At 39.4% G+C, this 16,733-nt stretch overlaps 1 protein-coding gene across 7 annotated transcripts in view; it reads left to right on the forward strand.

The window, feature by feature from the left end:
- Positions 1-16,733, forward strand: part of ZSWIM6 (zinc finger SWIM-type containing 6) — a 104,052-nt gene that overhangs the window by 46,975 nt on the left and 40,344 nt on the right. For 5 of the 7 annotated variants that reach the window (XR_014939289.1, XM_015848773.3, XM_015848771.3 and 2 more), the window contains exons 2-3: positions 9,108-9,464; positions 16,267-16,415. Coding sequence is in view for 5 of the 7 variants with exons in the window: in XM_015848773.3 (XP_015704259.2) it covers positions 9,108-9,464; positions 16,267-16,415 (506 nt within the window). In the remaining 2 variants the exon portion in view is untranslated. Of the gene's footprint in view, positions 1-718; positions 809-9,107; positions 9,465-16,266; positions 16,416-16,733 lie in introns of those variants that run through there. The other 2 variants (XM_085528583.1, XM_085528584.1) reach the window with 2 other exon arrangements.

The raw sequence follows: 16,733 nt of genomic DNA on the forward strand, positions 1-16,733 counted from the left end.
TAATTTTATCATTTGTGATAAATATGACGTTAAGAGAGGTTTGGATAAAGTGATACGTGCTAAAGTGCTATCTAGAATGTGATTAATAGAGTGTTAAATACAGATTGTTAAACCCATGGGTGCTGCAGGGTAGATGTAGATATTCCTCGAATTTCATGGCTCTGGCAAGGAAGGATGAATACCTCATTCATTCAAGTAAAATCAGTGTGTGGCTTCAGAGAAAGAGGGGAACTCCTAATCTACAAGTATTTAAGAAAACTGGACATTAATCTGTTTGAGGAGCAGCCACGTGGTGGTGACGCTGAATGTGCTGGTGTGATGCGATCATTTGGTTTACCCAGTTAAAAAAAACAACACATTCACCAGGTTCCCACACCATCACACACCTATTCCTTAATGTATTTCAAGAAGTCCCTGTGCACGTGGCTCCCAAAAACCAGAGATGCCAAGAAACTGCTGCCTGGGAATGTATGTAGTTTTTGATTGAACAAGCAGATATTTGTATGTTATAAATAGAATAGGACAGGTAAGCAGTTTATACTTCACATTTTCTGCAGCTTTAGAAATCTGAAGTGTATTCCTTCATCATCCCCTGTATGGAAAGAAATGGTGCGTGTCTTTATGGAGGAGCTGTATGTCAAGTCATGACAGCCCGTTTGATTGGTGGGGTGTGCTAACTGCTTCTGTGTTTTGATTTGTTTTCACAGAGCAATCTTTGCAACAGTGTGAAGTGAATTAAGATTTAGCCTAGCAACAGTACGGAAAAACTGTGAACTACAAGAACCTATCTGCATAATACATCCACTTTGTGAGTTTAGGCTTGGTGCCTGTGTTGTGAAGTGTATTCTGATGTATTATGTAGGTTGCTTTATTTTTGTGTATTTTACTTCTATTTTTATTACAGTTGTTCCCCAGGATTTAATCTGGATTTGGGGCTCCACTGCAGTTGTCCTGAGCAGCTAGAAAAAGAATCATGCTTTCCTCTCATATTGGCTTCAGCTGTACTTCAGACCCATCTGTGACGTTGGTGTTTTCAGACTTTCATCCTGGAGATCTTTCAACATTATGTTTTTAGTGGCCTTTTCTCTGCTGCTTTGCCAGGAAATGCCGTGCCGTCCCTCACAATGCTCTTGTGACCAAAAGAAGTTGCTAAAAACATTAATCCTATAAAATGTACAGTCAGATGTCAGCTCTGACCCTTGTGAAGTGCTGTGTAAAGCCTGTTGTTTCTGTGCTTAAAAACCTCTTCTTCTCCTTCTGTTTCCATTTTGGTTATGAATAAACAGGATTTCAGTGAATAATCCCGAGTCTTGCAGTAGCACAAACATTTGCTGTAAATAAAATTAAAGCAATAACATAATTTTGTAAATGCTGAAAATTAAGTTTTTCTGAATGTTTACAAATGAAGTAATAAAATTGTGGCCATTAAGAAAGGCCTCAGTGTCTCCCTTGCTGGAAATTTGAATGCTGTTTTTCATTTGATAAAAGTATATGGTTGATTTTTGCTCTTTTTCTTTTTTTCCTTTTCAAACAATAGAATTTATTCCACAACTAGTTATGGAAATGGGAGTTGTAATTTCCTCTCTTAGGCCAAGTATACCATTTCCTGAAGGAAGCAGTTTTAGAAATATACAGGCTAGTGCTTTTTCACAGTTTAAACGTGTGCTGTTTCAGAACAGTCTTAAATAGCTCTATCAGTGAAATGTTTTGTGCTCTTGGAATGACCCGAATACCTTTTATTGCGGGATGCTTATGTTTCAGACATCCTGTGCTGGGTTTTCCCAAACTTTAAGCATCGTTATGGAAATCCAGACACACTCATTTCAGGAAGCAGTCATTTTCTAATCTTCTTAAAATATCTTCCCTGGGTTTATATCCGTGATTACTGTTGTCTTCCTTTCTAGGGTTTCATCCACTTCCCATTAAATACAATGGTGGTTGAATCAAGCCTTTATCCATCCTTTATCAAGAGGATGAGAAAGCAGCTTTTCCTAACGATAAAGCAGTGTTATGAATCAAGCAGGATGTATTTCTTAGTCTCCCTTTTTGTGTTTGCCCATCTTTCCTGATTTAAGCTCTGTGGCATCAACTGCATTTATTCAGAAAGCTATCTAGACACTTCCTCCAAGGTTAAGATTTTGAGCTTTCTAGCAGTAGCCAGACTCAGCCACTCAGTGGTTGTATCCACTGCAAGACCTAATGCTGCTATTATGCTTATTTTTAAGAGCCAAGCAACACAGAGGCACTGTATGAATAAACTGATATAGCGAAACTGAAATTGCAGTTTATGCAACCCAAAGGAAAGGCAGGCAAAACAGCTTCTAAGTTGCTTAAAACAGCTGATAGACTCAAGTATTTACTTCCACGAACATAACAGCAGCCTATTCCTTGCTAGTTGCTCTAAGGGCATTATAATGAAAGCAGGAGGTTTAATCCTTAGTTTGTTTCTTTTGCTTTTCTTAATGTGCATTCAGTTTCCCTTTTGCTATATTTATTCTTGCACCGTAGTGAATTAGTGCAATTTCTCCCTCTGAATACCACAACACGATAACAGAGTAGCAGTAAAAGCTGGCATGCCTCCGTGGGAGATGGATCTCAGCTGCTGCTTCCCGCAGGAGAGGAAGCCAGCTTCTGCCAGTGCTATGGAGCACATTCTTCCCCCAAAACTAGCAGTGAATGTCTTCCCGCTGGTTCTCTGAAGAGTGGTAGTGATCAGCCCTTGTTCCTGGTCTCCAAAGCCTATTCCCAGGGTGCAGATCTTTCCAGACTGTTTGCACATCCTGCTGTCTCAATCTGTTCCTTCATGAAAAGAACAAAAATAGAGCCTGAGACATTCACCAGCATTATCCTGGTTTCCTTCGTTTCCACCAAATAGGATGGGTTTGTAGTGAAATGGAGTAAAGGTTTCCTTATCATGAGGTATTTGTAGATAATTAGGATATCTTAACCTTATGTTTCCAGTCTTTGTTGTGGCTGGATGTAAACCTGAGCCTACTGGGTGACCACGTTTATTTTGTTACAGTCTTGTAGACAGCTTTGTGTATTCTAACCGGGCTGATCTGAGCAGTGTGTGATGAGTTAAAACCACAGTTATGTTAGAGTAGCTCCATCTCTAGCAACTTTCCTGAACATTAACTGCCCTCTTCCTTATCGTTCATTTAAAATTTGCTTAAAGTTTCTTGTCAGTGACTATAGATTTGATGGCTCCCACTTCACACTGTCGCTGGAGCAAGCTATCCTGTTATGTTATATCCTGTTAAGCTGCAGATAGCTAAACCAGGGCTGATTATATCCATGATGTGGTTGGGATGCAGGTGATTTCTGGCGTGTGCACAGATGTGATCATGTGCTTTGTGTGGGGATAGGGAGAGGCCGTAGCCACAAAGACAGTCATGGCACCCTGAGCCAGTGACCCTTGGGGTCCCCAGTGCTGCTGGGGAGAGTGCTGTGTTCTATGCCTCTGCTTCCAGATAGGAACTGCAATAGGTGTTGGTCTTAGAACAGGAGAAGGCTTGTGGGTCTGGGGAAGGTGTTTTGTTGTGGTATTTGCTATGTGAATTACCTTTTCTCCTTGGAGAAGAATGGTCTGGGTGAATGTATCCCATCCACAGTCACCAGTGTGAACCTACTTGGACCATGGCATTAGGTGTTGGCTTTTGGCAGTGAAGATGTAACTTGGACCTGTCACATATCTCAGCTTCAGAGATCAGCAGAGTCCTTTGCCTAATGAACACATGGAGTTGAACAGCCCTTAGATATGAAGGTTTGGGCTGCGAGAGGAAGTCCTGGAGGAATTCTGTCTTTAAATAAACTGTTGCGTTCTCAGCATCAGGAGAAATAACTCTGGCCACTTGGGTCACTGGTGCTGGCACGGTTACAGCACACGCTGTCCTGGGCACACGCCAGATGTCACGGACTTGCAAGTTGTCAGCACGGTGTGTGTGTGGAGTTATTTATTGCTGCTTCCACTCTGCCCTTGCATGCTGAGGTCCTGGAATATCCGATGCTGAAAGTTGTCTTTATGAATGTGAGTCATAGAATGCAGGCAGTTGTTTGTGACCAGTCCTCTGTTAATATGAGAGCACAGTGGTAAAGCCAAATTCATCCTACTTGGCAGTCATCCTGAAACATAAGCTGTTCTATCCCATGTGCATACATTACGTATAGTAAACATCTTAAGTATTGCACATCTTAATTAATCCTTTTTTGTGCTTCTCATTACCACTGTGCCAGCATGTTTGAGATACTGTGGGTCGGTATTTTCCATTTTAAATCAGTGTTTCTCTGGTTTATAAATAGGCTGCTAACGTTAGCTTCAGGCTGAGTGGTGGCATGCAAAGTTTTGACTTCAGAATGATTTCAGAGTGTTGCTGATCTGTGTTTAGAGTGCTCTGCAAGTTTAGACATCTGAATGTAGCGTACTGCTTTGCTGTCTTAAAGGGAAACCACTTCTTAAAAGGCAAAATTTAAATGAGATGAACACGGTTTATATTTTTGCTCATCTTGGGGAAAAGGAAAAGCAACTACTAGTCTCACTTGTGAAAGAATTGCTAGTGGGCAACTTGAGAACTACTTTCCAGGAGCATTTCTTGTTGTTTGATAGACAAGATGAAGCAGAGCTGTTTTTCAGTTTTCTACACTTTGATAATGTGTGCCAAGTAATGCAGCAGTATAAATAAACCCTGGTTGGCAGGCCAGCAAGTTGGTGTAAGTGACTGTTAAGATAAGAGGATACGATTCTGGCTGCCAGAAGAAATGAGAGGGGAGGTTTCTCATTTGTGTCAGTCTTGCTCGCCCAGGACTTATTGCTGAGAAGCAGCTCTTCTGTCACTCAGTGCAGAGCCTCTTTTCTCACTTCACTTCTCTAGAGTGTGGAACAGCTCATCAGTTTTGCTAAGTGGAAGTATAGAGATGGCTACTTGAGAACAAGGTTAGTGGATCAATATTAAGGAGCATTTCAGTTTTCCATATAGAGTCAGTAGCACATTTCCTAACTTCAACACAGTGTATACGTAGTGGTTGAGGTATGCAAGCTCAAAGTATGTGGCAGCAAGCTACTCGGTCGCTCTTAAGTTTTAGGATATTTCTATAGCTGAAATTAGACATTTTTCTCTTTTCTGTCACAAATAAGCAATACCCAGTAGTGATGTGTGGTTACGTTTCAATCAAAGCTTTCTATTGTGAGTGAACTTAGTATTTGGGGTTTTTTGTTGTTTTTTTTTATTTAATCACTGGAATTCTTGGCAGTGGTGCTGTATTTCTTGTATATGCAAAACAGCTTTGGAATTTTTTCTTAGAGATTTTATTAAAGAATTATTGTATGTTTATTAGAACAGCCTGCTGTTTTTCAAACCAATCATGTTTATTTTGATGCCACATTATGGATAGGCTAAAATCTTCATAAAGAATTATTCAGAAGTCTTTTTCAGAGAAAGTTTGTTGTGGTTTTTTTTTCTGCTGTTGATCAACTCACAGCTCCAGTAGTGTTAAAGGTTTTTTTGTTTACTTTTTTTTCTCTTTCTAGTCCACCATTTTAGAGCTATGAACTCTGAATGACTTAGAAAAATCCACCAACTCTTAAGATCTTAGACTGTATTATTTAAAGTTACTTAAATACATTCTCTATACTCTTGTTTTATTTCCCTTAACCACAACATCCTCAAAATTCCTGTTTGTCTGTTGTTTTTTTTTTTCCCACAGTTTTTCATAGCTTGTTCTGATATTTCTTGCTGGTCTTAGTATCTCTTAAAACATATCTTTGGACTTGGGTAGCCTGTGAAAAATGCTTTGCAACTCAGGGTAACAGTAGATAACAAATTTGAGATCTCCTTGACGTTGCTTATTTAAGTGCAGTAAATTTGCTGCTTGCCCTGTTGAAATAGTGGAAATTGTTTCAAAATTTGCTTTTGATTTGAGTAACCAAAAGCCGGCCTACTGCTGTGTCTGCACATATTGCTTCTCCTCTGTTGTTTTGAAGCTTCCTTTGTTTTATTTTAGTGTTTATTTTCTGTGGCAAAACTCAGAAGGACATCTGAAGATGCTTAGTCTTACTGGCGAATACTGCCTTGCAGTAATACAAGTTTTCATTTATTAGAGTTTTACAGTCCCAGACAGTTCTTAATTAGCGAATAGGATGCTGTCAAACAGATTTAGGCAAAAATTGCTTTGTAAAAATCAGTAACTTCTTAGTGTTTTCCTCCTGATGGCACTTTGGCACAGTCCCCTTCCAAAAGTACAGCAGCTGAAAGCGCTGTTTTTTGGCTGTTAAATCATCATTGTGGTGAATGTTCAACAGAAGGAAAATTAATCTGTGGAAGAGCTTCATTTGATGTGTTGTCTTTGTGCTCTCATTGATTCTGTAAACTTTTTTTTTTCCCCCTTCCCCTCCAGAATGCAAATATTCTGCATATTGAAAATATCAGTAGAGCTCGAATTACTGGTCATGTGCTGTTGTGAAAACAGTAGAACTCAAATCTCAGGGAAGAGGTGAAACCTGTGCTCTCTAAAGCTTCTGTAGTGAACTCTTCTGCCTGCAACTCTTTTGTTGTCTTTAGATAACGATGAATGAGCTGTTTATTTTCAAGGCAAAGCACTGGAGTTCTTGGTGATTTGTTTTTTTTTTTTTTTTCCTTTCTGTTGTTTTTGTTTGCATTTCAGAAAGGGTAAATATTTCTCGCAAAGGTCATAACTTTGACTAGAAGAGGAATTCTCTTTGAAGGGAAAAACCTATTGGAGTGAAGGTTGCAGCAGGAGAAACTGAAGAGATCTTTAGTACTGTCCAGTCCCAATGTGGGTAATCCCCTTTCCCTTCAGCAGGGAGCATCTGATATTTCTCCTGTTGGCAGCCTACAAATTGCTGCTGAGATAAGCTTTCTTGCAGAGCACAGTGCATCAGTTTCCTACCCACTACAGACTTTCTTGTCCAGAGTTTTCTGAATGGACTATGGATGAAGGCTCTGTCTACAGGAGGGGAACAGCCCTCCTTGTCCAATTACAACAGCTCTACCAGGACTTCTGAGTCAAAATTTCTTATCTGTCTTCTCTGGCAAATCTTGAAATCTTTTCAAAGGTCGTATTTACTAGTGACAACTACCTTCTTTTTTCTGTTTGGCTATTTAAAAAGAAGGAAAACTGCTTCGTAACTGCCCAGCATAGCATATGGATTCCATACAGCTGATGGAGATCTGCTGTGTTTTGGGAGTGCCTGGAGAGCTGATATTTCTGTTTAAATGCAAGTTAAGGTGAGAAGGGTAGGGCTGCTGATTTGGCTGTTTTAGTGCTGTCACTGTCCAGATCAGGATCTGTGTTTATAAATGTTGCTGCTTGTAATGTGAATTCTCAGAAAATTGCCGTGGAGAAGGAGGAGAGCAGGGAACACAGCTTGCCTGAACAGGAGTAGGGACTGTGAGGCAGTTCTGTTGTTAACACTGTATGGAGATGAGCCCGCAGGGCTTTAACCTTCTCAATACTTATAATTTTTCAACATGTAATTAAGATAGTAGTAGCTGGTTGGGCATGTTTCTCGTTTGGTTTCATAGGAAAAAGAGACAATAAAATATTTTCTACAGAAATTAATAGTTCATCTACATATTGAGAGCTGGAGGAAGTGGGATCAGGCCCTTTCAGTGTTCCAGTGTTAGCTCACAGTTGATAAATGCTTTGTAGGATTCATAGAATCACAGAATTGCTCAGGTTGGAAAAGACCTCAAAGATCATTAAGTCCAGCCACAACCTGACCACACTACCCTAACCCTAACCTCTCGGGAAGCTGATATTGAAAGAAAATCCTCCTATACAATCTTTTTAAGATCACTAATCCAACTTTCTTACATCAAGAGTTAACTTGGAGTAAACAGCTGACTAAGTTTTAACAAAGTCTGTTTCTTTTCTGAGGGGGCAGTTATGGAAGTGTCCTCATTACTTAGAAACAAAAGGGAAAGGCAGAGGAGCTCACCATTTAAGGGGCAATTCCACTCCCCTTCTCTGTGCAAGTATTGAGTGAAGCTGAGAGCAACACGGGAATGCTGTGGCTAGTTCAGCCTCCTCACCCTTCCTCTCAGTGCTCTTTGCAGCACATTTACCTCTTCAGTTTCAACCCTAGCCACTCTGACTGGTAAACAGCCTTGTGCAAAGTCTAGGTTCGTGTGCGCAGATGACCTTTGGGGCAGAGTATCAGAGTACTGCAGCCCAGTGTAGTCTGCATAGCGATGCTGACTGCTCAAACTGCTTGGAAACGTGTAGCATAAACAAATGGGAAAAGTGAGAAATTTTCCTCTTTGTTTCCTGTATCTTGAAGAGTTTGTGGTTTTTGTTTGTTTGTTTTTCCTTAAAACTGTTGGAGATGTGGACCTGATCTTCAGGGAGCTGTGTCTGAGACCATGGTTCAGTTGAGTTCTTTGTTGAGCAGAGGTATCTTTGCTGAAGTGAACATCTTTTTGGTTATGTATCCTAGCCTTATTACAATATACAAAAACCCTGCTCTTTTACCTTGCACTTCATCATGCTCTATGAAAAACAGAGTCATAAAGCAAACTTCTGAAGTGTTGCGTGCACATCTTGTTTAGTACTGTGATTTTTATGTCCTGTGCACTGCTGTAGTGGTGGGAGAGGGGAAAGCAGGTTAAGTGACTCGAGCTGACAAAGCTATGGCAGTGGAGATCAGAACCATGGTTCATGCCACTAGAGTGCACTACTTCCCTCTAGCTTATTGAGAGAATGGCTAAATCTGCTGGTAGGTGTGATCTCCCTGGGATAAGGTTTGGAAAATTGCTCCCAGCTTGCTGAGCTGCTGGGAATTTTACATTGATCTTGACTGGATGCAGCTTTGCTTGTGTAGCTGTCGGTTACTGAATAAATGCTTGACTACTGAGCTTTTATGAATGTTGTGATGGAATGGCAAAGGAGGCTTGTAAACTCAATTCCGTTGGTTTTGTTATAGATGGAAAGGCTGTGTATGTATGAAAGGGTTCATCGTATTTGTAATTAAATCCAAGTTATTTAAGATCCGTCATTTATAAGAAATATATATTTTTAACTTCTTTAAGTAATTTAACTGATATTGAGATTAAAGTATTTTTCTTAGTAACATATGCTCTCTTCCTGCACAGGTTTCCACTTGAGCGGCACAGTGACAGAGCCTGCAATGCAATCGGAGCCAGAAACTGTTTGCAATGTAGCTATCAGCTTTGATCGTTGCAAGATTACCTCAGTGACCTGCAGCTGTGGAAACAAGGACATATTTTATTGTGCCCACGTTGTGGCACTTTCTTTATACCGGATCCGCAAGCCAGATCAGGTCAAACTGCATCTTCCCATTTCAGAGACGCTCTTTCAAATGAACAGAGACCAACTACAAAAATTTGTACAGTATTTGATCACAGTGCACCATACAGAAGTTTTGCCAACTGCTCAGAAGTTAGCAGATGAAATTCTTTCTCAGAATTCAGAAATCAATCAAGTCCATGGTAAGTTCGATGCTTGTTCTTCATTTTGCTTCATTCCCTCGTTGATTTTGAGCTTAATGGCATTCAGAAGTATGACCTCTTGAGTTCTTCTCTGATTCCGTGATCTATACAAAAGATAATTCTGCGCTTGTAAGATGCTTGGAAAGTAAAACTTTTGGGGAGAGAGAAGAATTCGTGAGCAATGAGGTTGATCTCTTCAGTGCTGTTTATATGTGACCTGATCTACTTCACAGTTACGTTTTCCTTCTATGAAGAATGTGATTGCTCTTCTTTATGAACTCAGGTTGCTCAAAGAACCAAATAACCAACAGTGTCTTTTTGTTATTCTGTTCTTTTTAAACTAATCTTTCGATGTTTTGATTGTGGAGTTTTGTTCTCATGGCTAAACATAAAAGCAGGTAGGTTTTACTGGTCTTTTTCATACATTAAATGCTTTTATTATCCTTTTGTATTTTGTTTCTATATGAAGTTAGGAAAAATATATATTTCCATGCCGTTTTGTTTTGTTTTGCTTTTGCTTTTTTTGTTACTGTTGCGGCAGCCTACAGAATCAATAAAGGTCTCTTTTCTGTTCTTCTGCTGCGCATAGTTTTAATGGCTTCCAGTTTCTTGTAGTGACACATTTTAGCTTTTGTAAAGGGCACTGCGTGTGATATGACATTGCTGCTGAGGTTGCTCTTCTAAGGACTGTCCTGAACTGAAAGGAAATAGTCTTGGGCTTGAATTGACCCAACTATTTTATTACAGCCTTGTGTTCCTATAAGGACAGGAACACTAAAATGTCATATATTGTTACAATTTCTGTAAGCGTGAGTGCAATTCTGAGGGAAGACTAGGTTCATAGTTCATTGGGTTATCTAAATATGTCTTTCTTTCTTTCTTTGTTCATTGACAGGAACAATTCTTGTGTGGTAGGTAGATAAGAGGGATGACTGCTGTTGCAAAGAATTTGCAATTCCAGTGCAACAAATCTACCTTAACATTAGAGAAAGAAAAACACACATTTGCTATACGCAGTGTAGGAGGAATGAAACAAATGAGTCTCTGATTACATGGCTCATCTGCAGTCTAGCCTCTTTCTTTTGGCTCCAGTAACCGTGGCAGAAGAGCACTGGAAGGTGTTCAGCAGAGCTGCCTGGTGGCAGTGAAAGAAAGGTAAACTAAAGCAGGTGTGGGACATTAAGGAATAGAGAAGGATGCTCTTATGTTGTAAACTGAAGGCATGCATAGCATGAGAGCTGATAATAGCCTGAACATAAGGAATTAAGGGAAAAGAAGGAAGAAGTGTGATGTATATGTGTGTGGTGCTGAAAAGACTTAAAATAGGTTATTAGAAAAGGCGAAAGCAGGGGTGGGAAAGACAGACTATGTCTCCATTAGCTGTGCTGTGGCTGTAGTAAGATTAAAAAGAACCAAAAGGCTGTTACATGGTGCTTAAGCTTAATCTGCTTCAAATCTGAAATTACATAGGTGGTAGGAAGGCTTTGAAGAGCTCTGACCATAGCATTTCTCTTGATTTGCTTATGAGCTGGCTTGGGAGATTGACTAACTGTGCGGTACTTTCCTTCCACAAAAGGCAAGTTGGATAATTGTGTGTTTTCTCAGAATTCTGACTTGTGCAGAATTTGATGACTTTGGATAGGTTTTGGAGTGTTTTGGCCACCTTGATTAGGAGGTCACTGGGGGAAGCTAGTGGAGTGGATGACACCAATGGCACAGCCTGTGAAGCGAGAATCCTTTATTAGACAATGCAAGTGGCATTGTATTATGTCTTGTTTCCTAACTGAGCCTCACCCCAGGAAGGCATAGAGAGATAGTCTTAGTCTTAGAAACATGGGGATAGAAATCATATTCCATGCCTGCTGTAGTTTTTAGTGCGTAATGTAGAGTAGGGCTGAACAACAGAATACAGTGTATTTCCAATCTATTAGAGTTCCCTAAAAGTAAAAAAGGAAATATTTATTACTGAAGAAGGTAAACTGTACTTTAAAAATAGAGACTATTTTGTATGAGCCTGCTTAGACCAACAAAACTGAGAACCTAGTAGCAAGAGAGGGATATAGGAAATAGCAAGCAGTTTTCTTTCAAGGTAGGTAAATATTAAGTGCTCCAGTGTTTATTATTAGAATTATGCGGTGATCCAAATATGGGAAGGAAGTAACAAAAAGCTAGTCAAAACTAGGCAAATCTCAGAAACCCAAGCAGTGGTGAATAAAATAGTCTAATGGGAACTGAAATGAAGGCTTAATAATTATGAAACAAAGATAATGTTTTTCATGAGATTTATATTTTTGGGAAAGGTTTTTGCACGTTTGCTAAACATTAAATTAGGACTTATCCAGAAAGGTTCGAAATGTGGACCATAACAAAAAAAAAAGGGGGACTGAATGAAAACAGTGCATGCTAGTCAAGACTGATAAGTAAGTTTTTATCTGCCCTATGCAAGCAGACTTTACTGCTGTGTCGCATTTGTGAGAATAGGATTTTAGCAGGAGAAACCTTCTGCTAAATGGTCAGTGGATAAGTTACAGCGTTTTGCTTCACAGATGGAATGGGAAGAAGTTTTTGGAAGATAAATGTTTTGAGAGGAAGAGAGTGTAACTAACTTTCCTCAATAACTTACCACAGCATGTGCTGTTTTTGCCTTTTCTGTTATTAGTATTTGCTGCTTTGCTGCAGTTGCTGTTTTTCTTTGATGCTATGCTCAGCTTAACAGGTGTTGTGTTCCATCCAAAAATTCTGGCATGAAGGACCAGATGAAGTGACTTATATTTTAACTTTGAGTAATTTGGGAGAATTAAAGGTGCTCTAGTATTCTTGAATTATTACTTTAATGATCTTTTATGTAATTATTATTCAGAGTAGTTCTGAGTATGCCAGTTTTATAAAATAAATTACTGTTTTGTTGTGAATCATTGTACAGCAAACTTGTTTTCTCATTGGGGCCATTGCGCCTTTGTGTAGTACTCAGTAAACCGTACTTCTTAGTTGTTGTTTTCCATGTCTTCTTAACGCTGCCACGGAATGACAATGACATTGAGCTGACCTACTGTTCATTTGCATACTTAAATTCAGAAGACTTTTTATGATGTGATGTCCAAAAAGTTCAGCATGACTATGGATGAGTAATTCACTGTACCTCAAGCTGAAGGTTAAAACATCTCAGGCCTTAAAAACTACATTCTTTTGTTTTGATTTTGCTGCTGTTCTGGTCCTGAGTATTTTGTGATGTAGACTAATTTTAGCCTGCTTCAGTTAATATTCCTTGCTTTGCTTCTGCTTAGTCTAGTTCTTGAGGCTTTCAACACCAGTTCTGAAGTGTTGGTGCTCATTTTGCAAGCAGCTGCAGTTAGAATTGCGATGTAACTGCTCAGTGTTTAATTTTTTTAAATGCTTCTGCTTCTTAGAGCTTGGAAGCTGTTTCTGCTTGACTTGTAGCCTGTTATGACAATAAATGTGAAAGGCTGCTACCTCTGTTTTCAAATTTCACTTCAGTGTTCAGTGTCACAAACAATTGCGCTTCAGTACTACTTTGATTGCTAAGATTAAATGGGTATTTTAATTTTAGTAAAAGAGCATGAGTAGATGTCTGGCTGTATATATATGCCAAATATAAATGCTCTGCAATTATCGTGTTGAACTGTCTTTAAGTACATGACATAAAATCTATTTCAAAGACCAGTCATGACAGAAGTTAACAAAGCCAGAGGTTGAAGGGGGGAAGATTAATATGCAAGTGTCTATAAACTGACACAGTTTAATTACAGGCTTTAGTATTTAGTATAATTATACAGTGCTTTTCACTTTCGTAGTTCAAATGTGAGCTAATTTACCCTCATGACACCTCTCTAAATCACGTAAGTAATATTTACCCCCAGTTTATAAGTGGGGAAAGGGATTTGCTCTTGGCACCAGGCTGTGTTACAGAGATGACATTCAGACTGCCTGGCTCTGGGCCTCCTTTAGTCAAAGCCTTGAGGTGCCCATCCAGGGCCATGCAGCTGAGCTGCAGCCTTGGGACCAAACCTTCAGAGCTTGGCACTCCTTGCCAGTTACTGTTAAGACATTATTTATCCACATCTAAGGCAGTGCCCCCTGCAATCCTGTTGCTTGCTTAAACAGTTTCTTCTCTACTAGCCTGCTCCCATGTCTTCAGAAGAGAAGTTGCAGTTTAGAAAGTCTGTTGTTTGAAAGTGATATGAGTGTGAGCAGAAGAAAGGCTTGGTTAGTGACTGTTCACCTTACTGTATATTAACAGGTGATCTTCCCCCTTTACTTTGCCCTGGTGAGGCCACTCTTAGACTACCGTGTCCAGTTCTGATCTCCCCAGTTCAAAAAAGACAGGGGTCCAGCAGTCCAGTGAAAGGCCACAAAGATGGTTAAGGGTGTGGAGTATCTCCAGTATGGGGAAAGGCTGAGTAACGTGGGTTTGTTCAGCCTGGAGAAAGGAAGTCTGAGAAGGGATCTGGTAAATGTCTGAATGGAGGGGGGAGGCAAATGGATGAGGCCAGGCTCTTCTCAGTGCTGCGCAGGAATAGGACAAGGAGGGTGACTATGGTACTGAACTGAGTGTTGTCTTAAAGTTCAGACTCTCAGTGTGACACTTTCAGCTTTCATGGTTGTCTAACACTAGCATAAAAAATAGTGCTGGTATAAGTAATGCAATGTAAGTAAGTCCCCACTGAAAGGATGTTTGGAATCCTGCTGGGAGGAAGGACCTAGGAATGCAGGCACCTTGGTTGCTGGGGAGGAGCCCTGTTGTTAAAGCATCTGTGGTAGCTGCAATGAAATGTAACCTTGCAGCACATGCTGACCAATGTGCTTTTGATAAAATGTAAACAGCTATGGATGGAATTTTGTTTTTTTTTCCCTAAATAGGGAAGCTTAGCTGAGGAATCTTGTGCTATTTTTAATACAATTTAAAAGTAGCTGTACCGAGGCTGTTTAAAGACAAATCTCTGCTCAAGCAAGGGATGCATATGTTTTGTATATCAGTGCTTTTATTTAATTCAGTTTCACAGGTCTTTTTCTCTGCATTCTAGAGCAATGAAATATTTAAGCTGCCTGCAAGGTAATACTACAAACCTGGGTCTGTGTAACAGGTGCACTGCTCATTCTTCTGTGAATTGATTTCACTTTATATCTCATTCTTTACAACTGAAGACTTATCAGCATTTCATGTAGCTGACTGAACTGAATGCCCCATGAAACTTGAGCAGTAAGATGGAAGCACTCACAAAAGTTCTTAATTTTTTGTTTTATTGTACTGTTTTGGGCTTATTTTCTGTCTTCTAAGGCACTCTTGTGTTTCCTGTGGAAGGCAAGAGAATTGTTTCACATCTTCAGTGGTGCAGTTTCTTATTAATCTAAGTATATGTGTATAAGGACAGCAGTGCTGTATTCCTAGTTGTAAGTTGGAGACAGTTTGGGAAGCTGCTGAGCCAGAAGGTTTTTTTGATACTCTCAGCAGCTAATAGACAAGACACCCTTTTGACCTTTTAAATCTTTCTGTTGTGTGTTCATTGAATAAAGATCCTACCATTCAGTGCAACTGCTGGAAAGCTTCACCTGAGTGGTACAACTGTAAATGTGAAATGAATACTTAAATCAATAGAATCAATATTTAATTCATGATCATCTGAAGTGTTGTAAATGGCTTTATGTTTCAAGTTCTCAGGACTTATTTGAAAGTGAGCTTTTACAAACCTGCCTGTAATTTTCCTTTCCTCCACCATTCTTCATTTAGTATTGTCTACAGAAGTAACAGGGACTGTGATTTAAGGTGGTAGATTGCGTAATGTGATTGAGTTTCCAGCATCTTAAAATCCAACAGAGGTAGAAATTCCACAGTAGTGACAAGCTCAACGTGAAAATGTTGAGTATTGGGCATGCTTAGAATACTTTACATCTGGTGTAGTGATACACTACCTTGACAGTCTAGATAAGTGCATGGCAAACGTCTCAGTTTGAATACCTTTTAAAAAATACCCAGTGAAAATATGGGCTTATTCAGAAATATGTAGATATCTCGATGATGCAAGAACTTGTTTTAGTTAGTTCCCTAGCCTTCAGAAAAGGCTGCCAGTGGAAAATCACTTAACTGTAAAATTTGTGTTAGAACAACCATTGGCCATACTGCATCATCGTTACAGTTTGCACTAGTCTAATTCACGCTGAATTCACTCTGTGCTGATAATGCTGTCTACGTTAAAATTCTCATTCAGAAGCATGAGCTGTAAAATATTTTTATGCTGGGTATGCCTTCAGTGCTTTAAGTCATTGGATTTATTTGGGGATTTTTTTATTCTTTGTTTAGCTTTGCAGAGTCATCACAGCTCAGAGACACTGAGGTGATAACTTTCCTTGTGTTCATCAGTAGCAGCGCTCACTGGTAGTCACTTAAACCTGAGTAAGACTGTGGAACATACAGGAATTGCACAGGTGTTTTGGGGAGAGTGCTTTTAACAGCACAGTTGTAGAAGTGCTATGCAAAGTGTAATTTTCTTTATAAAAGCATTCTAGTATACCTACTGAGATGGGAGGAAAAACCTCAGTTTTATTTTAATGTTTTATTACAAAATACTGCTTATTTAAATAGCATTTGATAGGCTATCATTTATTAATGCTTAAGACTGTTGAGGTGATATTTTAAAGTCTATTTTAAAGAATGCTTAGATTGAAGGCAGCATATCCAAAACAGGTAAAAACACAAATCCATAAACCTTTGCAATACTTCTCTCCTTTGAACTCATTAATCTTTTTTCTTTATCTACGGCATAATTTGTTTTCTTGCTGTTTGCAGGTGCTCCTGACCCAACAGCAGGTGCTAGCATAGATGATGAAAACTGCTGGCATTTGGATGAGGAACAGGTCCAAGAACAAGTTAAACTCTTCCTCTCCCAGGGTGGATACCATGGATCAGGGAAGCAGCTGAATTTGCTTTTTGCAAAGGTGTGTTGAGTGTCATAAAATTTCCCTCCTTTCTCTCCTCTCATCCTTCTAGCCTGACTGTACTTGTTAGTGTCTTACTCCAACTTCTGTTCCTCTAAATAGAAAGCCTTGAGAATGTGATGACAAGTTAATAATGAGTTGTTTAACAGCCATGGGCCATAGTCTCACATCTCAAAATGGAATTAAGGATATGAAGTAACATTTCAACTATTTTCATCTTTGTTGTTCTCTTCTTTCCCTACCCTAATATGTTTGAGAAACCTGTAGAAATGAGAGTTTTGCAGCAGGTTGCATATTACACATGTAAATTACTTGTGG

Source organism: Coturnix japonica, chromosome Z (genome assembly GCF_054131305.1).
Source record: "Coturnix japonica strain WE chromosome Z, WE-NBRP24, whole genome shotgun sequence".
Lineage (NCBI taxonomy): Eukaryota > Metazoa > Chordata > Aves > Galliformes > Phasianidae > Coturnix > Coturnix japonica.